At 39.1% G+C, this 24,976-nt stretch overlaps 1 protein-coding gene across 1 annotated transcript in view; it reads left to right on the top strand.

Moving 5' to 3' along the window:
* LOC122182482 (protein FAM169B-like) overlaps nt 1-24,976 on the top strand; it is a 34,887-nt gene that overhangs the window by 1,563 nt on the left and 8,348 nt on the right. Inside the window, exons 2-5 of the mRNA XM_042875803.1 lie at nt 10,622-10,755; nt 13,558-13,657; nt 18,017-18,102; nt 19,641-19,815. Of these exons, the coding sequence (XP_042731737.1) occupies nt 10,622-10,755; nt 13,558-13,657; nt 18,017-18,102; nt 19,641-19,815 (495 nt within the window). The remainder of the gene's footprint in view (nt 1-10,621; nt 10,756-13,557; nt 13,658-18,016; nt 18,103-19,640; nt 19,816-24,976) is intronic.

Genomic DNA, 24,976 nt, shown 5'->3' with positions numbered 1-24,976 from the left:
TCTCTTCTCTTCTCTTCTCTTCTCTTCTCTTCTCTTCTCTTCTCTTCTCTTCTCTTCTCTTCTCTTCTCTTCTCTTCTCTTCTCTTCTCTTCTCTTCTCTTCTCTTCTCTTCTCTTCTCTTCTCTTCTCTTCTCTTCTCTTCTCTTCTCTTCTCTTCATTCTACTCATGTTTTTAAATGCAGTATCTCTAGATGAATGGGACTAGGTTTTTGACGTCCCAGCAAATGGACCGTTGGGTGCTTCAGGTACACCTACACTTTATTTTCCTGATTTCTTTATTCTCAAATGGAATGTTTGGAAGAGTTATTCCTCTCCTCTTTTGGGACAAATGTCATTGTAGCCATCATTTGAATTTTGATGTAGTTATTCAATTAATTGCATACCCATATGTAACAATTGAATGAGTATAGGTTGAGCATACAGCACACTTCAAGAAAGTATTGGATTCAACGATTAGCTTTTCTTGTGCAAAAGGTACCTTCCAGGTTATGTCTTCTATAATGAGGTTGTACAACTCTACATGATCTCAAGGTCAGCTGTTCCTGTGGCTTTTTCATAAAGCAGGACTTGCAAGGTTATGATTCCAGAGCTGAGAAGTAGGTAGATGCCATATGACAGACCCACACATCTAGCTTAACAACTGCACTAATGAAGTTTTAAATTTCCATCTGCCTTGATGTTAATCATTTAAAGTTTGCAGGTGTGAGGGCAGCACCCTGAAAGGTGGAAACTCACAATCACGACAGTGTGGATGCACATTTAGAAAACCTATTCGAAGCTCTAACTTAGAGTCTGATCAGCAACTGTATTCCTTCAGCATAACTAAACTCTCATCTATGGAAGAGAGAGTGTTTTACTCAGACTGAGGAGTATGCTTTTCTAGGAGGTAACAATTTCTAGAACCTTTTTACTTTCTGTGCCACAGGAAGGTAAGTTACTGTCACCTTGCTTTAACATAAACGCGTAGTTACAGCCCAGAAGGAAAGGAAACAGGTAATAAAATCCTTTCTCCTTGGAAATACTTTCCTAAAATAAAAAAATACACTCCAAATCCCAGCAAACAAATCTGAGTCTCTTTTCATAACAGCGTTTCAGCAAACATACACCTTCCCTCGGGGAGGGAGTGTAAGAGAACAAACCACAAGAGAAAATCTTGCCTGTTTAAATTTCAAGGGGCAAGGTGTGTTGCCATTATGCTTGTGAGTGTGTTATAAGGACCTATGTAGAACACACTGCTGCGTATTTTCTGCATTGTATAAGAGCTGCACACCAAGAATCTCACAAACATTTCTAGTGGCATGCGCTGGTCACAGTCCTTACATATTGTGTTTGGAAAATGATTGGCAGACCCTCAGGTCACACGTATCCAAAGTAAACTGTGTCCTGCTCATTTTCTGAGTGGTCTGTGGATGCTTAAAAATGTTGTTTGTAACCTTTGAAACTGCTGTCTGGTGGCTGGTCTTTATAGTATTACCAACAACAGATGGCAAATGGCTCTGTTGATGTAGTTCTTGCTAGTGTTTCATTCCTGTGAAGTTCCACAGTCTCAAAGTCTCAGAAAATGCCTCCATATTTTTTCTGCGTAATGATTTCAAGCCAAACTAAATAAAAACATCTTATCAAATTCAAATTCCCATGGTGTCATGTGACATTTTTGTAATGATTGCCTTGCAGCAGTTTCAGATAAGTGCACGTTTGGTAGCAATTTAAGGCCTGTGTCCTTTAAGTAATGCTTATTAGTACGCAACAGATGCCATTTAGAAACATTATGCCTTTTAATAGGCTCTGCTTTTAGACTACATTTTCTCATTCCAGGCAGGCTGTGGATCAGGCAAGCTTGGAGGTATGCTGCTGCTTATGCAAAGCCTAAGTCAATTTTCTGCTCTGAAGTCAAGCCATGTGTTTTTCCTTGTTTCTTCCATTCTGGCCAATGCTGTCTGGTGTTTTTCCCCCCCAGTCATATCTTTGGCTGATTGTCAAGGCATTACAATCAGAACCTTTTGCATTTTTAACCACCATCATCGGTTTCTTTTGTTCTTACGGAAGGGTCTGTGTAAACTGAATTGAAACAATCTCAGCTTTACTATCATGAGCACAGCAAGCGTGGAGTTAGCTCTCTATTGCCAGCCTGTCCTTCCTTCTCTGCTTCTGTCTTCTCCCAAAATGAAATAAAGGAAAAAGCAGAACCATGCTGATTTTGGAGCACTTTCAAAGACATGTAAAACAGCTGACACAATGGCACAGAGAAACAAGAAAGATGTTTGCATATTTTCTCCACTACATGCAGCTGTTTATTAAAGCAAGAGGTTCCAAGACAGACTGAGAGGCTTGTGATAGCTAGTGTAGGTGACATATTAATTTGCAGCTGCATAATAAATTTACTAATGTGTAAATTACTATGGTAGAGAAGGTGTTTTTTTTGTTTCCTTTTTATTTTGCTTAAATTAATTGCTTTATTTTGAGATTAATCTGGCAGTACAAATTAGTCCTTGTAAGTAATTTGGGGGAAGGCTGCTGAGCTGTCTTAGGTAGACTTATGTGCTCTACTGATTTCTCAGATGTACAGCATTTGCAACTCAATCTATGGGGGGATCTGAAACAGGAAATCTGTCTGGTTGTCTCATATTTTCATTACTGCATTATTTGTATGGGGAACACTGTGCTTCCTGATGGCAGACCGTGGCTTTCAGGTATCCTACGTATACCACCCGTACTGGCAGTTTGTATGCAGTGAAGGTAAAGGCTGCGTGTAGGCCCTGTGGTGTTATGTTCCCCACATGTGCTTTGAGTGATGGTAGTAACAGGCAAATGTCATTAACATGTCACTTAAACTTTAGTCCTGGTGCCAATTTGTGAGGGTGGCTGTTTCAGTAGTAATTTTAAAGGCTCTCTGGTCCTAAATTGCAGATATTTTCTGAAGCTGTTGTAGCTGGCAATCTGTCTGGCATCTTCCCATGGGATGAAATCATCTTTATGCTAGTTCGTTTTCCAAACTGACTTGTCATTTCTTACCATTTCACTATTCCTTGTTTATCACTACATGAGGTGTTATCTTCCTCTCTTCCCTTATATTACGGGTTGACTTCTAGGCGTTTTGTGTTCTCCTCTCTGCCTTCCATCTTTGTAAGGAATTATTGCTATCACACTTGAACTGGTAATTCCTGAAAGCTCTTCTGTTGTTCACTGCAACTTTGCTGTCATTTTTCTTCAATTCAGCCTCTTTGAATAATGAATGTACTTCAGAGATACATTCCAGTGTCATCTGGGGCCTCCCATTCTTTGACAGTCAAACTCTAATTTGAGGTCAGGCTTAGAAATATGAATTTCTGCTGGCACAGCTATTTTGGCTATGGGTATGATGAAGTGAGATGTATCAGGCAGAGCTATACAAGAAAAAGCCCCTGGGGTGGACACAGTTGATGAGAACAACTTCATTATTTGTTTGCATATTTTGTTTAGTGGTGGACAAATAAGTTGCCAAACGCAGAGGTTTTTTTAGATATCCAAGAAAATCCTTACCACTGTTATCTCCACAGCCTTCAGTAGTTGCAGTTAGACTTGTGCAGGAGCATATCTGCCCATTTCTTGGTTGTATGGAAAACAGTACCTATTAAGAACCTAATTCTGATGTCCAGAGATTCAGAGGTTTTAGCATCAACCTCACCTATTTAATGAAATGTCCCTGACAAAATCCCTGTGTGAACTGCAACCCTAAGGGTTTTATTCGTTACAGTCCTGAATGTCACTTCATGGCTGCGTTTTCTCTGGGTTATTCTGTAAGCTCTACCTCTTCTTAGCATTGATGCTCTGTGAAAAAGAGAGTTAGGTGTGCAGCAGTATGAATTTAGATACATCAGAGTTACAGCTGGTAGCACTCCCATGGTTTTGCAGCTCACTGCAGTATTTATTTATAAAGCCTGTTTGTGGGCCATAATGTCTCAGCTTTTTTCAGTCACATTAGGTTAGAGCTTTGTGCCAAGCCAGATGTGCATTTTGTGTGTTAAATGCCAGGAGTAGCCTGTTTACATAGACATGTTTTAATTTCTCTGTGCTATGAACTGGGTGTGACTTTAGTTTTTAAATGTAGCACTGCTAAAAATCTTTCTGAAGGGAAATTCACGTGGATGAAGCCTGTTTGAGGAACGGGAGCACTGTGGGTTAGGATTGGTCAGCACCATTTTGTGATCCCTTCAGCATACACTTGCTTTCCTTGATTTGAAAGCATATTAAATGACGTGCTTTCATCCAGGTAGTTTTCCAAAATAGCTAAATAATTAAACCAATTATTTATTTCATTTGCCTATTCCCCCCCCACCCCCCCCTCCATTTCATAAATTGCAGATTACTGTGACAGATTTTGGAAACTAAACGAGATGTGCACACAGACCCCAGTCACGTCACGAGGTTCTGATGGCCTCTAAAGCTCCTTGAGGAAAGTGGAAATTGAAACTGTTGGACATTTTTTCAGACTTAGGCTTGTCTGGTCTTGTTTGGTCTGTGCTCATGTACATTCTGCTAAATTTATGTGGATGCTTTGAGCTTTTTTCTTCCCTTTTCCTAAATTAGTAGTAAAAATGTATTAGTGTGAATGGGATGGCTAATCTGACAGCATCCTGCAGTTGGGATGCTTGATGTTTGATCTGCTCTGCGTTTGAGTGACAGGATTTGCAATAATGATACGTATAGCTACAGCTGAACTCATATTTAAACTTTGGTTTCTTGACTGAGAAGGCAATTAGGATTATTTCCCTACATTTCTGCCTTCATTTCTGCATTTCACAGCAGAAAATTATCTGCAGTCAGAAACTTGTATTTATTTTATCTCCTTTCATCATTCGAATTGTGATGGAATAAAGATTAATACCTAAGCAGCATTTTGGAATCAGACATAGAAGCATGCTAATGCCAGTGCAGGTTTCTTCATCCTTTGTGTTCTGAGTGTGATTGCTCTATTTGTAGTGGTGAAAAGTGATGCAGTGGGGAAGAGCACTGTTTTCATTAATGATATACAGCATGTGGTTAAGGGCTGCCTTGCCAGGTTGGCCAAATATCACACCACAGCATTTGCCCATTAGCTCCATTGCCATCACACACTGATGAGACTGCAGTTTCACTTCCACTAGAACTTGGGTTTTTGACATGAGCTTGCTCGGTGAAAGTCAGGATGTGAGAGTCAGGTTCTGCATGTACTCCTGGGAGCATGCCAAAGACCTCTTCCTTCCTTTGCAAAGTTAAACAAATATGGCTGTCTAATGATAACCACATGCATGGCTCATTGGAAGGAGTGGAGGAGTTGGTGTTAAGCACTGCTGTTTACCAGAGCTCCTGCTCCAGTGAGAGACTAGTGGAAAGTGCTTCTGTGACATGTACACAAAATACAAGAGCAAGAGCTGTTGTCTTCAGGTCCCAGAAGCGCCGTGGCTGTGCTGCTGTAGTGGAGGTGGCAGCCCACAGGAGAACAGGGAACGGTTTATGCTACGTGATTTCTTTGACTTTTTATGTTGTGACTTCAGAGAGACTGATAAGAAAAATGTCACAGCCTTTTGAAGTGGCTGATAAGATACACTTAACAGCTAAGAAATGAGAGGAAGATGAAGTGATTTGTTGGGGGCCACAAAAACACACCTGTGGTAGGGGTAAATTGTAGGGGCTCTGGTTTTAGTTCCCTCATTTAATTACAGAACCATTCTCTTCTGGGAATTGATATGATACACAGACTTTTTGTGTTGGTGTACATATGTTTGTCACATATTGCAAAGTGGTTTTTAATTAAAGAAAAAAGTGGAAAATGCTTCTTGGACAGCAAAAACCCATGATACTGTCAAAAGCACTTAAAATCTGCTGAAGTGTCGGATTTTTTTTTTATTTTTTTTTTTGAATTGTGAAATATATTGGCATGCAAATAAAGCCAATAAATAAATAAAACCAGTGCTGCTATTGCAAACATTACAAATGGCAAAATTGAATAAAATATGAGACTAAAAAGTTAGAAATGTTGAATTGTTTTTTTCTATCTTTTTGGCTTCATTAGGAACCACACTTCTCATTACACATAAATGCAGTGCAATTAGCAGAAATAGGTACAAACGGGTGCACAGTGCAGACAAATGATGTGGTGACTGATGGCTGTTCTGCAAACACACGTTTCTTAATCGTTCCCTGTGTTTGTGGAACATGAAAAAGTAGTGGTAGGATAAATGATTAATTCACGTCAGACATAATGCTTGTTTCGTGCTTCATCCACAGTGAGGGTGATGTATTTTGCTTTACAAATCTGGCTGCGTCTTAAATGCTCTTATGAATTTCTAAAATGCTCTTTTCAACTCTTCCTTGGAAATATCAGCTCATCTTCATTTGTCAACCCAGTGATGGGTCTAGTCTGAAATCTCTGTGTCACCAATGTGATGGACCCAGTATTGATAAGCTACATATGAATACAGGGAAAATTTTAGCTACAAATTTGTCTTGTTTAATAAGTGATGCATTGGGTTCATGATCAAAAGGAACTGAGTATATGCAGTACGTACTAATATGAAATTTACAAGAGCATTTAAAACATCTTCACAAAGAGATGGAATCGATTGTCCCAAATTGTAACTGATCTGCTAGGCAGTGACTAAATGGTAAGGCTGATAAGTAGGGTTCTAAAATGACTAGTCTAGTCAAAGAGAGCCTGAGGAGTGTGATAGGGATTTCAGCTGCTGGAGCATCACATTTATGTAAGCCTACAGTTATCTGAATTCGAGTTAAATTATTTCTCTTACAATATAGAGTTTAGTTGCAGGGGATGTGGAAGAATTGTCAGACAGAATCAGAGTTGAAGCATTTCATTTACCTTTGGGCATTCCTGCACTCTGCAGTTTCACTTGTGGAATTTCACATCCAAGTGTGTGCACCATGTGTTTTCTGTTGTATTGAGAATAAATTCTTTTGCCCGTGGAAAAATATTTCCTGCTTACTTCAACTGATCAGATGACAGTCTTGTTGAATCTGTAATGATGAGGGTCTGTCTCTAGTCTACAAAAATAATTTTCTAGTTCAAGATGGAATATTGCCTTCTGTTTTGTGATTCCAGTCTTTATTTATCTACCCAGAGCAGAACGTAAGAATGTTAATCAAATCTATCTGGATTCCCACATATTGATTTTTTTTTTATCTTAATTGAAGAGAACTTCATCTGACTTCTACCCCTACAAGAAAAATATTTGTCCACTTCATGGAACGCCCATAAAATTCATCTCTCTTGTCTGGAGAAGATAAAAACCCTTGGTTTAGGGATCAGAACCGAAGCAAAGGGCCTTGGTTTACATGGATTAGTCAAACTGTGATGTTTCAAGCTGAGGCACATATGGGTGCTGGAGTTTGGTGTCCCATAAGGATGACTGAGTATGGGCAGTGCCTGCTTGCTGCGTCGCTGTTTGTAGCTGCAGCTTTTCATGTCGTATATCAGATTCATAGTGCAAATTGATGGACATTATTACCAGCGTGAGAGGAAATGCACTTATCATGCGTAAGCTGAGAATATGGCCCAGACTACTCTGCGGGAACAAAAGAGAGCAGAATTACCATCTCAATTTTTGCTTTAAAATCCATTCTTCGTGCACAAAATCAAATTGCAGCCATTCAGTTTTCTATTTTAATTATCTCTAGGTAGGTTTTTTTCAGTGGACCTGCATCCGCTTCTTCCTCTGTTACCCCGAGTGCTGGAACCCCACAAGACAAAGGCTGGTACCCATCTGTTGCCTGCAAACCCCTCCTCATCATGCAGTTGTAGGAGCAATCTGTATGATGTGTTGACCAACGTTGGCAGCCACTACATTGTGAATACCTGGAATCCCTGTAACGCAGCAGGCCTCCGTTCTAAATTTACTCTGCTTCTGGTTTATGGCCCTTCCTCTGTGGCTGCAGCAAGAGGCCCCTTCTTTATGACTCACCCTCCCACCCCCTCCGCTCCCTGCTCCGATGGTAACCCTTTGTGCACATGGCCTGGTGGAAAATGTGCTCGCTAGGTGCTGGCTGATTGGCTGCAACAACGTGCTCCTTTGTTGTTGCTGGGTAAGATCCAATTTGAATGAGATCTGTAAAAAGGCTGTGCTTGGGACATTGCAATTTTCGTACCTCAGGATGCTGGCGGGGGCCTCAGACTGAAGCGCTCGCAGGAGAATAGTGCTGCTTTCCTTCAAAGCAAATTTAAATTATTTTGCTGTTGATTTTGGAGACTTTATAATGCCCTGTTAGCCAGCAATAATTATTGCTGTAATCAAATGCCTAATAGTAACAGTTAGACTATGTCAGGGTTTTTGGTTTTGGTTCCATAGACAAAAAAAAAGCATACAAAAAGTATGTACACAGAAGAGGAAGTATAACTTCTTCACTTTGTTCGGGGGAAAACTGGGAAGCGCAGTTGATGTAAGCAAAATCAAGCAAACTCTGTGATCCTTCTACTGCCTGTGGCAGCTGTACAGTAGAAGTGATAAGTGCACATGTGTGCAAATTTTGGGTGGATGTTCACAGAATCTGGCTTTAGTACAACTGGCTTCTTCAGGACACTCTGGGGTACCAGAAGTTAGACGCTGCAATGTATTGTCCTGGAGGATCCCCCCACCTCCTCCTTTGATTTCCCCTTTGTTGGAACGTGTGCTCCTAACTCTGACATTTTCAGAGTATTACACAGGAAAACCAAGTTAAATGGCAGTCTAAAAGCAATTTTTGGAGAAAAAATTACTTCTGTGGAAGGCTGAATTAATGAAATGTTTCAAAATTTTCTCAAATATCTCGTTATTTAATCTGTGATATTATTTCATTCTTCCAATGTGTTGCCATTCCTATAGAATACAAGCATACTAGGTACCAGAAGGTTACTGTAAACCTAAAGGTGGTAATTGTTTTGTTCAGTGAGGAGAAAGCACTAATGCACTCAGTAAGTTGTTTTGGCTTAACAGTGGCACAGTAACACCTTGTAAGCAGCATCTCATGAAGAGTATTTATCAGCATAATCAGCATTTTTCTTTGTTCTAAACTGAAGTCTTATGTGCTGCCCTTCAGCTGCTCTTTAATAACAATCTTTGATTTCTTCCTTCCTTCACACGGCTTGTTTGGTTGGTGTTGTTAAACACTATGCAGGGACGCCTGCAGCAGCAGAAAAGTGCTACTGCTAAGTACTGGCTGGGATTCTATAATGCGACTCAACGTGCAGTGTTGCAATGCTTCTTTCTCTCATTTTTGTCACAGAACGGTGGCTTATGTTCAGCATTCTGACTACAGAGCTTTGCTGTCAAGGCTCAGGCTGTAAGCTGATTGCTTGTAAGGGCAGCAAAATAGTGCCTAATGTGTTTTAAGCAGTGCTGGGAGGTGGTGTATTAGATGTAGTTTTTTACCTTCTGGTAAGGAATCAGATCATAATTGCTGCCAGAGGGAGGATGGTGGGACGGTGGACAAACGGTCTGACCTTGTCCTGCAAATCCCATGCTCTTCTTTCTATGGAAAGGTCTTGCTTTCACTATCATACTTTCATCATCCGTAGTTTCTGAGTCTTGATGTAGACAGTTCTATACAATGGCCCTCATGAGACCGTTCATTGTCTCAGACATTTACTTTGCACTTACTATTAGCGTAGTTATTTCACATTAAACTTGGGTCATTGAAACTGCCATGTGAAGGGAAACCATGATTAAAAATATGGGATTCAGAATTAGTGCTCAAACTACAGCAGTGTGTTGCAAGGTTTTTGTCCTCAGTTCGGGTCACACAAGAGCTGCAGGTTGGCTTGTTGATTGAAAGCACCTTAAATTGAAAATATTTCCTTCCTCAGAAAGGAAGACAGAAAACTTGCAGAATACTATTTGGTCTGCTAGCTCATTGATTCTACTGTCCTTTCTTTTCAACTGGTGATGAACCACCAATCAGTCTGATTTCTTGTATCAGAAAAGAGATGCTTGGAATTTGCATTTAGATGGCAGGCATCAGATGTATGTAATTTTTGTTTGCATGCAGTTAACAAATATCTTGAATAAATATCACATGGTGTTAAGTCATGTGGAAAGAAAACTGTGTTGCATAAAGACTTGTATTTGTTATTTTGGGAACACTTCTGCATGTAAATACTTTAATTTTTTGGACATTATTGAATTGTTTTTAAAATGCCCAATTGAAATGAGTCAAAAAAGAGAAGGAGATAATTAACTATACAACAGGTCATGGTCTAACCCAGAAGGGGTTGGTCTTCCAAAAAGCAATAAGGAGAAATTGGAATTCTGTTCTGTTGTGTTTTTGGACAGTACTAAAAATCAGGTTGTGTTTGGAAGGGTTTGGGGTTTTTTTTCAGTTTTAGAGCAATTTATTTAACACTTACAGAAATTTAAGATTCTGCTTGTTGAATTCAAAGAAAGCCATTGTGATTTGATGCTGTCATGGTACTACTTTGTAAAATCGCATGTCAAGGGTTAGGTAACAAATAGATGGGATTTTACTAGTATTCTTGTTTAAGACAAGGATTATACAGAAGGCTCTAGAGGGAATGTTAAGAGCCCACTTACACTAAGCAGAAAACTGTGGTTTTAAAATTCATATTTATTGTCTTGCTTTAGAAGTAAAAATATTGTGTGTTTCATTTTAACTGCAGGTTGCTGTTATTTGGTAGACACAGTAGCAGGAGATCCAGAGGTTCTGCAAGCAGATGCTGAAACATACTATGAAAAACTGTTGAAGCAGTCGTCATCTGCTCCTGACGTTTTTTCCATCCCTGGAGGAGAAAAGGTAATATGCTGTTGTTTTTCATTCTACAGGTTAGATACTTGCAAACTAGTTTGTTGGTTCTGTTCATAGTCCATTTGTGAATGGGGGCAAACCGGTGTGACCAGATTATAAATCTCTTAAAATCAGTAAATTCTGCATTATTTCAAATAGTTTACATGCTGCAAATTAGAGAGAAGCTTAAACTAGAAGTCTAAAGCCCTCCAGGTGTAGGTGAAGGTCTGAAGTACTTAGCTGAACTTTACACATTGACCTGTTGATCCTTAGAGAACTGGATCAACAGGGAGCTTGATAGCAGTTGACACCATGGATCTGCTCTATTCTGCCTCTATTAGCAGTTCACACAGGTACTGGTGCACTGACTATTTTTTGGTTTCTACCCTTTCTAGTTGTAGCATCAGTCATGTTGAATGTGGATTCTCCCAGTTCAGATCAGATGAGACTAATAGATAAATGCTGTAGGTGTCAGTGATGTGATTTACCATCCATTCCTGAGCCACCTGAGGAGTGATCTGGGGATGAGAGAGCTGGCCTGTTAAATATGCTGACTTCAACCTTACTGATTAAAACCAATATATGTATATATATATATGTTTAAACCTTCAATTCTGGGCATTTTCCACGTCATACTGGAGTACCTGGTATTGCACTATCAAATCAGTAAGTGGGTTAGTTGAAATGAATGTGTGGAATGCAATGTTTGTTCCCCAGTTTAGGAAAATAACATGTAGTAGTTTCCAGAAGCATACCATTTCAGGTGGCTGGCTTCCATCTTTGAGCACTGACTGTAACTAGCTTTAAGTATTCTTTTAATGCCCTCTAGTGGACCGTGTAGGGTTAAATACAAATAAACCTGACCACGCACAGATCCTCCAGTTAGGGCTTCTCCATCCTTCCCTCAGCCTTTCATGCCTGGTTATACTTTCAGAAGCTTATTTTCTGTTCCACTGAAAAGGAGGCTGAGATAAAATCCCAAGCAGTGCTGTGTATATTCTTGCAATAATTAAACACAGTGAAATCAGTTAAAGGAGGACTTCTGGCTTTTGATTCAGAGCTATCTTGATTCTCTGGATTGCTTCAGACCTTAAATGTATCACATGACAGATTTGAGTCTCATAGCAACACATTTCTCCTTGCATTCATTTAATTCAGGTCTAATCTAATCTGCAGTCAGACAGCTAGTCAAGGACATAAATAATGGCAATGTTCACACTATGTGTTTTTTTCCTTATATTCTATTATATACTCTATTACAAGTACTTTGCTGAATGTTGATATTTTGTAATTAAAAATAAATTAAATGTAATATGTTAAACTCTAATTTCCAGAGAATCTGTTATGTACCTACAACCTTAAGGATGAGGATTTTGGTGTTTAAATAATTGGCTGTAGTTACCAGCTTTTTTTTTTCTTTTTCTTTTTTTTTCTTTTTCTTTTTTTTTTTTTAATGCATCTGAATTGAAGCAGGTTTTGAGTGGCAGGACCAGCAACCGTGCATAATTAGTGTCTGTCAGCCCACTTGCTCAGGTCACAGAACTTCTTTTTGGTATGTCATGATCTGTGGGCAATCAGTGAGTGCACAAACGACAAGGAAATCAGCATGGAAGAGCACTGTCAGAGTTCAGAAAGACGAAGCTATACTTGGCTCATCCTAATGTTACTAGCACCTATGAAAAGTGCACATTACATTGCAAAACCAAATAGCAACCATAGTATTGGATTTAGTACTGGCCTTTCCATCACAGTAATGCTCTCAGGTGCCATGGTGATACCCGTGCTGTTATATCTGTAGCACGCAAAGGCTGAATTGCCAGAACAGAGTGAGAGAGCAGGAAGCTCATGAATACAGATTTCAGGGAGTTGTCAGTTTTTTTCCAAGAGTCCAATGTTTGCACAGATGATCCCAGGATTCTGCTGCCGACAAACTAGTGAACGCTGATTTCATCTTAAAGTTGTTATCTTGAGCCATCCATATTCATACTGCTCCTTCCATGCACCAAGTAATATTAAATGTATCACATGACTGATTTGAGTTTCATAGCAAACTGACAAATGGGTGCAATTAGAGAGAGGCACACCCACACATACACAATGGACCAGATTTTTGGAAGTACAGTACATACTGTGCTAAATTATTCACGCTTGTTGCCTGTACCTAAACTTCCAAGAGAGCATTTACAATATTCATATGGAAATCGTCATCTCCATGCATATAGAGCTGTTTGAGCACAGCGATTTTGTGTTTGTGTCACATCGTTTAAAACTTGAGTCTGAGAGGCTGAAAGCTGGATTTTGATTTGAGCTTTCCCTGCACCACCGTGTGCCAATTTATCTCCCCTCCCTGTCCCTCACAGATCAACTGCCCATGCGCTGCCCTAACGCTTTGATACTCCCTGTACCCTGAGGCTTAATTCATTGTTTGCAAAACACCACAAGTACTCAGCTAGACTGAGCTGTAAGAAGTGCAAGTTGTATTTGTTTGCAGTTGATACAATGTGTCTGGTCTTTCCTAACACCATTTGTCCACATGTAACAGCGTTCAAAGCCCTGTTGTGTACCTGTTGTAGTAAGTCAATACTAAGTTTTTCACTACCTTTAACAACTAATTCCTTCTAAATTGCTTGCTGATAATATTGGGCTATTACATATGTATCACTTTCCATTTTTAAGTTGAGGACTGAGAGGGTGTTGTGCTAAGCATATACTGTGCATGTTAGTATGACATACTGTAAGTGCATCTAATACATGAAGTGCTTCTTGCCAGCTTTGCAGTACAAACAGCTACAGGGCTTGTTTGTTTTTTAGGTTAAACTTGAAGATTCCTGTGTGTGTTTTGTCCCCCTCTACCGAAATAGTCCTACTTGCAAAATGTTGCTGTTAACTGATCCACAGGATAAAGAGACAGGTTAGAATTGGTAAAAATATTTTGAAATTTGAGCAGTTGTACTTTCTTTGATTTTTAAGGTGGACTGCTGGTTTACATACTTAAATACTCGAGATTTTCTTTTGAATACAAGGTGGATTCCCCTTACCTGTCAGGTTTGTTTTGATGGGCTACAAAGTGGAAGGGAGGATTGACATTGAGGGCTTTCAAATTCTACGCATTGCTCTGCTGGTAGCTGGAAAATGACCTTAGATAAAACAGCAGTGTAACTACTGTTCAGCCCAAATCAAGTAATCAGGAAATTTCCTCATAAGAACAAAAAACAGATAAAAATCATCTGTGTTTAGAGGTGAACTCTGCAAAGTTTTCCAGCTTGTTTTACACAGGGTTTCAATTGGGGGTTCACTAATGGGCTGTGATTCACATAGTTGAATGTGGGACACGTTTCTAAGATAAAAATGACTTCATCGTCCCCCTGTAACCACTGAGAGAGAAGTTCATTCCTGACATTAATTTATATATTCCATTAACATTTTTCCAAAGAGCGATAGGCTGTGGTGTGATAAAGGAGAGAAGTGCCTATACCAGAGGCCAAACTTGCACTGAAGGCAGCTGTGCATACCTATGGACTCATGTTCAAAGGAACGTGGTTGAAAGTAGCATTTAGTTTAGACTGCAGAAGAGGAACGGGAATATGTAATGACTACATGAAAATAAAGAACTGTGAAATAAATGCAGGTGAAGCCAGTGCTTTTAGCACAGATCTTCAGTTGGATAACAGTAATAGGAAAAATGCATATTAATTAGATGTGGACACAGAGAAGCAGAGAAGAAAAGATTTCTACGAATAGCAACTGAAATCCACATTGGAGACTAATGGATTAGTACTGCATAGATAAAAATGACAGACATGATGTTTATGAAATAATATCCTCTATAATATAATTATTTCCAACAATTATTTCCACGGGTCTCAGAGTAAGTACTGCCAATCCAATCATTTGTTTAACATTCTAATAATTTGGATTCTTAACAAATACAAAATTTAACAGCCTATCTACAGCTTTGACAGTGAAGAGCTTTATAGTTTGATGACATTTGATTCTTGGGCACAGGTTGAAGAGGGATTGAATCCAACCCTGGGATTTATATCCGATCATCGTGATCAGATATGTTATCCAGAATTGCTATGTAATGTATCTGAAATGACCTGCATATTTCAAAGGGAAAACAAGTGGCAGCTTTTCGTGGTCTTAGCTGGGAGCATTTTTAATTTATTTGTGGTGGGCTGAGTATTCTGTTAGTGTATTTGCACAGATATTTTTATGAGAATGTAAATCATGTTGTAAGGCCTTACAGAGCATAACATGGGTGATTAACATCTTTATAACACTAAATAAACATATCCTATTGTGGCACTTCATGTGTGCTGTACATAATAATTTACAATAACTGCTAGATGCCACGGAACATTTATCACAAGACATTTGCAACAAATCATAGAGTAAAACTTGAATTGTAGAAAAAAATGTAATTGGTTGCAGGAAAGATATCTATCTTGGATACTTGAGTAGCTGCCATTACTGCAGCACCTTCATGCCTCCCAAGCTTTAATGTATTTATTTTGATAAGACTCCTAGAGAGACAGAGAGATTGAGAGGGAGAGAGAATGAGAGAGAGATGCTCTTACTCCATTTTAAAGATAGGGAACTGGGGCAGACAGCCATTCAGTGTATGTCAGCACTGCAGAATGCAGTTTAATGCAGTATGTCTGAGCGCATTCTGTTATCAGAGCTGACCTGAACTTGGCTGCATGGAAATGCTTGTTGGGTAATTCTCCATTCTCTTTCTCAGGTGTAAATGTAACAACAGCAATCTCTGCAATCTGTAGTGTGCCATCAGCCAGAATTACTTCCAAAATTTAGGGAAAGATGACTTCAGCAGAACTTTTAGATTCAATATTTATTAAACAAACTCAATTTACATCTATTACATATAGTGTTTGCCTTTAATTTAGACTGTGACAGAGGGATGGGTTTCAGCAATTTGGATGAAGGCTGCGGAACAAGAAATACCAAGCTGATGTTACTTTATTTTTTCTGCTTTTCTCTGTCTGTACTCTGTGAAGTCCTGGTGTGCAATTTTCGTTTGGATAATTGCACGCCAGTGTGGGAACATTTGGCCAGTGTATTTTCACCTAGAAGGTAAAAATGTAATCCAGACCCGGGTTGGGCAAGAATCCGTGTTTGCATAGCGAAAGAATACATTTCATAATCACAACTGCATTGTGTTTGGTGCCCAATTCAGTTTGTTATTGTTCAGTTACCCTTTCCAAATACTCGTAGTGGAATGGAATTGTTTGTTTCAGCTTCTTGCAGCGCTGTGAATATTTTTGTCTCTGCAACTGATCAAAGTACTGAGGCTTAGCAAACTAGTGCTTACAGGGCAAGCTGCACAACTGAGCATGTAGATACCCCCATTAGTTGTGAACTGAAATGTGTTGGACTTAGTCATTTCACTTAGTTCTGCAGAAGCAAGATCATGTTAATCATGAATCACAGCGTGCAGGTATGTGTGTAACTTGCTGATTGGTAATTAACTTGGTCTCTTATGATGAGGTGAATGTAACCTTATGTCTTGGAAAGAACAATAAGAGGTGGAAATAAAAGTGAAGGAACATGTGCTTTCACAAAGCATGTTTGCATTTGAAATAATATTCCTCAAGTTAACTATAAAATGAAAATGAGAATATGGGCAAGCATAGATGGATTAAACTGTGGACCAGATGTTGACTTAAAAAATGATAACAAAAAGCTGAGTACATATGTTTGCATGAAATGTGGAGAAATGTTTTTCCTTCAGGAAAGGCATCCATATAGATAAGGTTTCTCAAGTAATGTGGTGTGACAGTTGCTATGTCAACTAGTGTTCCCCTCCACACATTTAAATTATTGAATAGCACAGTAAATGCTCTATAAAAGTAGCTCCATAGGATGTGGTTATACATCTCCTTATTTTCATCAAAGCTTTTTCAAAGTTTTCTGGCCTTTACTACACGTGTTGGACATCTCTGGACTTTGTGCTGCTCCAATTAAAGTCAGCCTTTGACCCATTATGTTCCCTTTGTCTGACTCCTGTCATAGATGTTTAATGGAGCAGTGGCTGCTTGCATTTGAAAGCAGAGCGAAGGGACTGAAGGAACAGATTGAATCCATCACAGAAGAGGTGTGAAACTCCCATGCAAGTTAGTGCATAATATTTAATGAATTGATCTGGTGCTGTAAGCAAGCATCTGCCCTTGCGTGCAATACTTTCTTCATTGTTAAGCCAGTATGCAAAGTGTAATGCTTTTTGGCACATGCTTTAATAATTTATTTAAAATGTAAGTTAGCTCGGCAGAATCTCCAGCCTGAAAGCCAGTGCGAGCTGGTAAATTCTGAATCAAAAAGGGAAACCAACCTTTGCACCTCAGAGACATTTGTATTACCTGGGGCTAAAACAGGTGAATGATGAATCCTATTAAAGTCATTGCACTTCATTACGTGTAAATTTGTCTCTGGCTGGCAGATGGTTTTTAACTTTCTCATATTCAGCCTTATTTGGATAGTTTAGAAAACCAGAGGAGAGTGCTCTCCCTTAGGACTGGAGGATATGAACTCCGTGTATCTGTGCATTGTACTTGCTGCATTATATCATTTTGTATAAAGATTGTAGGGATGTGTGCCACTCTGTTTAAGGACAATAAAGATATCAGGGTTCTTGAACACTCCTTAAATTGTGATTTAGGAGTGCATGTATTTGTCCTCTCTGCATGCGTCTGAACTTTTGTGAATCTCTGTCCATGCAGACATTTAGGAGGCAACTCTGAAGGTACAGATAAATTGAAATTGAGACACATAGGTAACTGAGAAGCTGTTTGATATGGTGGATGTGAAAACTTTTGTGTTTACTTGCAATGGCTGTCAATATTGGCATGCATGCATATGGACAGGGGACAGAGGCTGAAATAAAATTAAATAATGTAATCTTCAGCCAGATAGCTCTCTTTGTCCCACACTTAATATGTTGCTGAGTAGATACTGTGCAGGAAATGCTTTATTCATATGGCACACAGGTTGTCATACCAAAGTCGCCTCAATTTCTGAGGAATATTATCTTCACTTGGTGTTTCTTGATGACTTTTTCATGTGCAGAACTGAAAATTGGATGCCAAGGGGTGTGGAGGTGAAATTGAAATACAGTAATTGTTCCACTGCATCATAGCAGATCAAACTAGGGTCAGCTGGAGGGAGAATTGGATCTGGGACTGCTTGTGAAAAGGTTTAGAATCAGACTAGTATGTTATTGCAGTTCACGTGTTTCTCTCTTTTCTTGTTGTAGTTTTGGCACTTTATATGAACCAGCGATGGTGGCCTGTTGAAGATGTTGTAAAAACTGCTGACCCTTCTAGAGATGGGTTGATTTCGGTGAGGATGCTTTTAAGCATTTGACTTTGCCCTGGACACTCCCAGTTGAAGCAATCATAACTAACTGTCTTTGCTTCCTACAACTCATTCTCTATATAACCTGTGAGACCCGGGGGATATCTCCCACTGAAGAGAGGCATGCACATTAACCCTCTGTACACAATTTTCTGCATGCACTTTGTGATGCTGTGGGATTTATTCACACTTGGTTTTAGTTTGCCCTCAATGCCTGATAGAGGAATAATCAAATAAGCAGACATTTCATGTTAGCAGTACTCTTGACATTAGTGTTTGTTGACTGACGGTCTGAAGGGAGCATTACTGCTCTTTGGAACAAAGTCTTACATAATTATTTGTGAAATTGTTTTGCCTCTGATAATACTTGTATTGTGGTCATTTTATAAAGCAGATTTATTTAATAGATTTTATATATGCAATTCTTTTTCCAAACAGATGATCTTATTTATAATCTTACAACTACATTTTCATAATTTAAGAGGTTTGTATAGCCTGTGATCTACTCTCTACTAAGAGTATGAGTCTTGTGTTGCCATGAGGCTATTAATTCAGTTCTATTTAATACCCGAACTTCTATGTCCAGATTTTGTCCTTTGTCATCTTTCCTTAATATCTACTATACATGGAGGTTAATTATTCACTAAATTAATTAATTTAGGTGGTTTTTTTTTTTTTTTTTTTTTTTTTTTTTGAGTAACTGAACTGGAGGGATTTTGAGATGCAAATCCTGGTAAGATAGAACTTGGGGCAGAATCATAACTGTTCAGGTTTTTGAGCTTCTGCTGTATTGACAGAGAATGAAAAAATATCTGAAAACTAAAAGCTTGTCTCTTCTAGCTCATTACTGAGAGTTGAATTGTTATTATTTGTGGAAGCACTTCTTTTCAGTGTAAATGTTGGCACCACTTTTGCCTTGATGACCAATGTGCTGTTCTTTGCATTCTTCCATCTGCTTGTCTTGGTTATCCAGTAAGAAACATGTCATAAAAGCTTCTGTTGTTCAGTCTAGATTGTAAGCTGCTTGGGACAGGCTCTGTATTTATTCTCTTTTCTTGCTCAGTAAGGTCCTGGCCCACTGAAGTTCTTTGATGGCATGGCAAGACATGTAATAGGGAAGTGGTGATTGGGATAGCTCATTGAATCCTGACTTTATTTCTCTTTTGGGTAGGATTAGATTGCCTTGATCATGTTTCCAAATCTGTGACTGGTTCTCTGTGACTCCATGCGAGAGGCTTTTCCTGGTGCTTTGTAATTCTTCTGTGTGACTTCAGGAGATATTTCAAGCTTTATAACTTTTTTTCTAAATTATTTGGTGCCCTCTGGATGAAGGGTGGAACACTGGGAAGAATTGTTTTTATTGTTCTATCTGAACCAATTCATAAGGTATTTTCCCCAAATTAAGGGTACGCGTTTCCTGACCTCTTTCCTCGCAGCCTCTTTAATTTTGAAACTATTCATGAAAGGCAAAATACAGTTTTCTGCTTCATTTTTCCTCGGTCTGTTTTTGTTTCTTCACTAAGGTCCAGACGTTTGGAGAAAGGATTGTCCTCTTTGTTCTAAACTGCATTATTTTTGGAATGCCGGAAGGGAATTCAGCTAATGATGCATTCTTTCTACCTCACTCTGCCACTGAGTGTGCCAAAATACTCTGGAGAAATGGTGAGGCTGCTGCCTTTTACTCAGTGAAGATGAAAGGTAAGGTCATGGTAGAGGCATGTTCCCATTAGCTTCTGACAGCTAGAAATGTAATACTTTTGTTTATCTTTCAGTATAAATAATCCTGGCTCCCATTTACATTTTTATATCGAATCTCTCTCAGAGTGAATTTGGGGAACAGGCCTTCCCAGAATTTGGAAGCCATCCATATTACTTTCATTTTAACATGATGGTTCCAAACTCTATTCTCAGTTACAGTGAGTGATCTAAGGTACTGGTGTATTCAAATGAAATATGCTTTAATACAGACAACAGGAAGGTTGCATATGTACGAACAAAGAATGCAAGGCTTGCTCACAGAATGGAGAACTGCATCTCAGAAACTGTGATATCTGAAAGAAAGGAGTAGAGTTTGTTGTGGGAAGGCAGTGTACCAGGCAAGAAGTGGTCGCATCCCTGGCTATGGAAGGAGCAGTGGCTAGGTTCTGTAGAGGAACATGTATACACCAGATCAGTCCTGGCATGGTTTATCCAGTTGTGGTGCTCCTGGTTTAAAGGATGATGATTAATGGATATTGTCATTCATTGATTAACTTGCACAGAAAAACATGAGGTCATATTTGATTCTTTATGCATTCCTACACCACTATAAGTTTTGAGGGAAGGGCTTTTATTAAAATGAGTGTTTATTAATGTGGGTGTATTGCTATCTAGTGTGGAAAAGGCTTCATTAGAGTAACTGCAGGTATGCAGCTGGGTAATATGTACCCTCCTTCAAAAGCTGATTACCTGTCTGTGTTTATCTTGTCCTCTTGACACTATCAGCTTAAATGTAGAGAAGTTGGTATCTGTGGAGGTAGATGTGTTGTGGAAGTCAGCAATCAGTAGCTATCTATCAAAAAGGGGAGAATAAGAAACAGGTTGAGAGCTGTGCAGATGTCATCTGCTGTAGCCTCTGGAGGACAAGTCTGAAGGCACCTTCTCTGATAGTCTCAAAAGGCAGCAGCAGTAAGAGCTGTTCTGCTCTTCAGCTGCCTGGGATGTGTAAAATCCTTATTCATACACAGATATAGCTTGCACATCAACTGTTATGATACACTGCTACTGACTATCAATGAAAAACCATTTTGCACCCTGTGATTAAGGAATCTTGTGTACATATCTGTGAATATGCTGATGAGCTTCTTCATAACTGGCAAATGCTTCAATGACCACAGTGCATTTTCCTTTAAGTCCATATTTCTGAGCAAAGCCTTTGGAAGGAAACGCTTGTATGTTTCTTTTCTGTAATGATTAATGCATCAGTAAAATAAATTTGCACAGTAGTCTTTTATGAGTGAAGTATTAGCCAAGTTGAAAATGTTTCCAAGTAAATTAAGAGTTTTAAACCACGTCCACATAAAATACAAGCCCTTTGAGTCCAGCTTTGTCAGCGTCTGTCTTTTGTTGCCAGTGCTTTTTTTCTCTGGGCAGCTATGTTTGTAAGTTTTTGGCCTGTGTCACAAAATACTGCAGTGTTTTGCCAAAGCCTTTTTGGGAAGCTTGAAACTGATTGTTTTTGCTATTTTCTGTGCATATTTGGAGAATATTTCTGTTTTCTGAAGTTCTATGATTTCAATTTCACATCTGCCATGCTCTGGCTGATCCTATTCTTTCTGCTTTATGGAAGAGCCATGGATTTATTATTCTGGAAACAAGCTAAGTAAAGTGTCTTCTCTTAGAAATCATATATCACAATGTTGTTCTAGATTTTTTTTAGGAACTTTTTGTTTTGTTCTCCTCTTACTATTTTGCTTTGAACATTTAGCAGGAGCAGCTTTATGGACTAGGCATTACATTGTGCTGAACCTCCGTTACAGCTTCTGGTCCTAGAAAGAAATGACCTTCTTCAGAATCACTAAATGATTCTGATTGCCTTTATTCCTGTGCTGTGCAGTTTCCTGGCTGTTCTCTATGGTTTTATTTTCTCCAGTAGGTAATTGAGAGTCTGATGCTGATGTTGTGTTCGACTGTATTTTTCACCTGTGGATTTTCCAATATCCAAAGTATGACAAAAAACATGCTTCAGTGGAGACAAATAAGCCAGAACAAATCTGTGGAGCACAGCTATCTCAACCATGGATTTTCTATGTGAACCATAGAAGTGGTGACCAAGGAGGAAAGAGTCTCTTCTATCTTTACTACAGATCTAGTGTGCCATTATGCAAGCTAAATTTTCAATGGACATCATTGATTCCGGTTAACCAGCTTGACAATACTGTACAAAGAGAACTTTGTGATTTCGGCTCTGTTCAATGTATCCATCCATCTTTTGAACATCCTTAACTGGATCTCTTTTGGTAGTGCAGCTAAAAATGGATGGATGGTTCTGAGCACTCACGTTGCTCAGAGACACAGTGACTTTAAGTCAGTGTCTTGAGACAGTTTGGCAACTGCTGACACTGGTTGTCCTGCACCTGTTGTGTAGATAAACAGAAGACTCATTCTTCAAGGCTATCAGTTTTCGTGAGCATTAGACACCTTTATTAAAACAAAATTTATTCATGACTGCACAGATCATCACCCTAACCTCTCCGGTATGTGCCTATTCCTATCCAGTGACAGGCATGCAGCATTTACCACTGGGTGCACTAAAGATTGATGAGACGTACTAAGCCACTAATGAGGCTGATAAGACACTTTGTCACGTGCCAAGATAAATGTCTTCAATTTTATCTATGTCAGCAGCTTCCATATTAGACAGCTGATGAGTTAGACCTCACTGAATGTAGCTACTTAAATGTACAACAGGAAATTAGTTCCCTGTCCTTGTACCTTACTTTGCAAATGGCGGCCTGCACCACTTGAAATATTTTGCAGAAAATTCTCATATAGATACTTCAGTTTTTAGATTGTTTTGTATTTCTTTCAGGTGTTCCTTTCAGATTTTTTGTCTGGGCATCCTCTAAATCTGTGTGAAAACCTCTAAAATAATGTGGGTTTTTTTTTTTTGGTTTTTTTTTTTGTAGTGGCGTAGGATTAGTGAACGTGGCTATTGATACTACTTTTTGTGCAAAGTGACTATGTAATTCCCTGAAAACCTGTTATTTTTCTGTACAGAAGGTTAATAATTACTGAAAATGGATTTTTACCACCTTCACATTAGTCTGCAACAGCCAGGAGAATGTAGAAAACTGTGCAAATAAATCAGTGAGGAAGTCTGAGGGTGCTCTGAGCCAGCCAGGAGTGCCTTAGTCCGTTTAAGAATGGAGAGTAACAAAACCCTTTTTTGGTATCGAGGCAGCTGCACTGGAAAATGGCCGTGTGCGTGTAGGTGCTGCTCGGTGTGAGGTCATTCACTGTCCATTCCACTTCCCATCCTTCCATCCCCGTTCCATGAGAGCCTAAACTTTGTAGTGTCTTCGGTTTACTTGTAGTTTATAATTTTCTGTGGGCAAGAACACAAACACAGCCTTGTCCCCTGTGAGAAGCCTTGAGCCAGGTCTTACATTGGGGTGAAGGGGCAGATTCTATTTTTGACTTATTTTTCAGTTAGTGAAGCACGCTGCCATGAAACCTGTGGGCTGTTTGTAGAAAAGTGGTATCAAACACTTGTTAAATGATGATAAATTCTCTAGCAGATTGTTTTTGAAATGGCTGCATGAGCTAAAATCTCAAAACTGGTTATCTCTAGAAATTAAAAAAAAAATTTTTTTCACAAGTTGCACACATTTCTTGTAGGAAAAGAAATTATCAGAATTGAAGCTAACCTGACAGACTGTTAGTTGGAATCTTGTTGGACAGTTGTTTTTCCTCTCCCTGTGTTTTCTAGCAATAATGTTTTTAATGTGCGTTTTTGAAGTAGATTGAAGGTTCTGGCTGTAATAAAAATTGAATGACTACATACCAGTCAAGACATGAACTCATTCAATTTTATTGGAGGCACATACAAATTCACACAACGGATTGACCCTTGGGTTCCGTTCAGCAGAAACCCTCCCCACCCTTTCTGTAGCCACTCAGGCTGCAGAGGGCCTGTCCAAACACGTGTGTGCCAAGTCGACTTATTCAGCAGGGAAACAGTCAGTATGCACAACGTTGGTGTTTTGTTTTGTTTTGTTTTCTGGTTTGTGGCTCTTTGGGAATGCTAATGGCTGTCTGCTTTCCTGCCCTTATAATATCTGTTTACGATTTTGCTGTCTCATAAGTTGGTCATTTGGCATTTGTGACCCAACCAGGCAGATCAAAGGTTTTCAAAGGGCAGACTGCATGAATGCTTTCATCCCCATTGCCAGTGCCCATATTTTCCCTGTCTCTTCCCTCACCTCAGGACTTAGTATGTGTGTTTCAGCAATGAAACAAACCTTTAAACAAAATGCGTCAGACCCCAGTGATCTCTTTTGGGCCACCTTTAGCTTATGATAACCTCTTTGTTATTGGATTGGAACTAGAATTAATACGGCCTTCATTCCAAAGGTTTTTGTTTATTTTGTTTCAAATGTCTGTAGGCTATAACTCTTCTGTTTTCCAGGGAGAAGGTGAAGAATGCTTTCGTGGTTTCTTTATTTACAGTGCCTTTAGACATTGCAAGTTTTTGTCGTCTTCTCAACAAAATTAGGAGCATAGACATAAATCACTCAACCCTTGGATTTGCTACCACAGCAGTCTCATAAGGATTTATAGGAGACAGACTATAGGTGTTAATAATAAGCTTATAAAGTCACTTGCCACATGCAGGAATTCTTAAAGCTACTGACTTCATAAGAAGTTTGTCCCGTTTTTGCACTGTATGATGCAATACTGCTGAAATACAACATCTCTGCTGGGCTCTCAGCTAACAACAGGACTGGGGATATACTCAGTTTCTTGGCTTATGAAAAAAGAGCAACTACCCATCATGTGTTACAAATATTGAAAGGTTATAAACACCACCACAAACCAACAATGTGCTTGAACATGTGTTTGAAGTTAAGCGTGCACTTTGATTAAGCAGGGGTGGACCAGCCCTGAATGTGAATGGATTGGTTGTGTAGTTCTTGCTGTATGGCTGAGAGTGTGTGTGACATGGGCTATTGCTAAAGGGAAGAGCTACAACCTTGACAAATCAGAGTCTAGAATTAAATATATTCATGTGTGCTTTGCTGAATTAGTATCCTGGAAAAAGAGTAATCAAAGTCATGCTTCACAAATACCAGCAAAAGTTACTCGATGCAGCCTTAAG

This window comes from Lagopus leucura, unplaced genomic scaffold (assembly GCF_019238085.1).
Source record: "Lagopus leucura isolate 7727_CA_CO unplaced genomic scaffold, USGS_WTPT01 Super-Scaffold_100015, whole genome shotgun sequence".
Lineage (NCBI taxonomy): Eukaryota > Metazoa > Chordata > Aves > Galliformes > Phasianidae > Lagopus > Lagopus leucura.
This window is presented reverse-complemented; position numbering and strand designations above follow the sequence as displayed.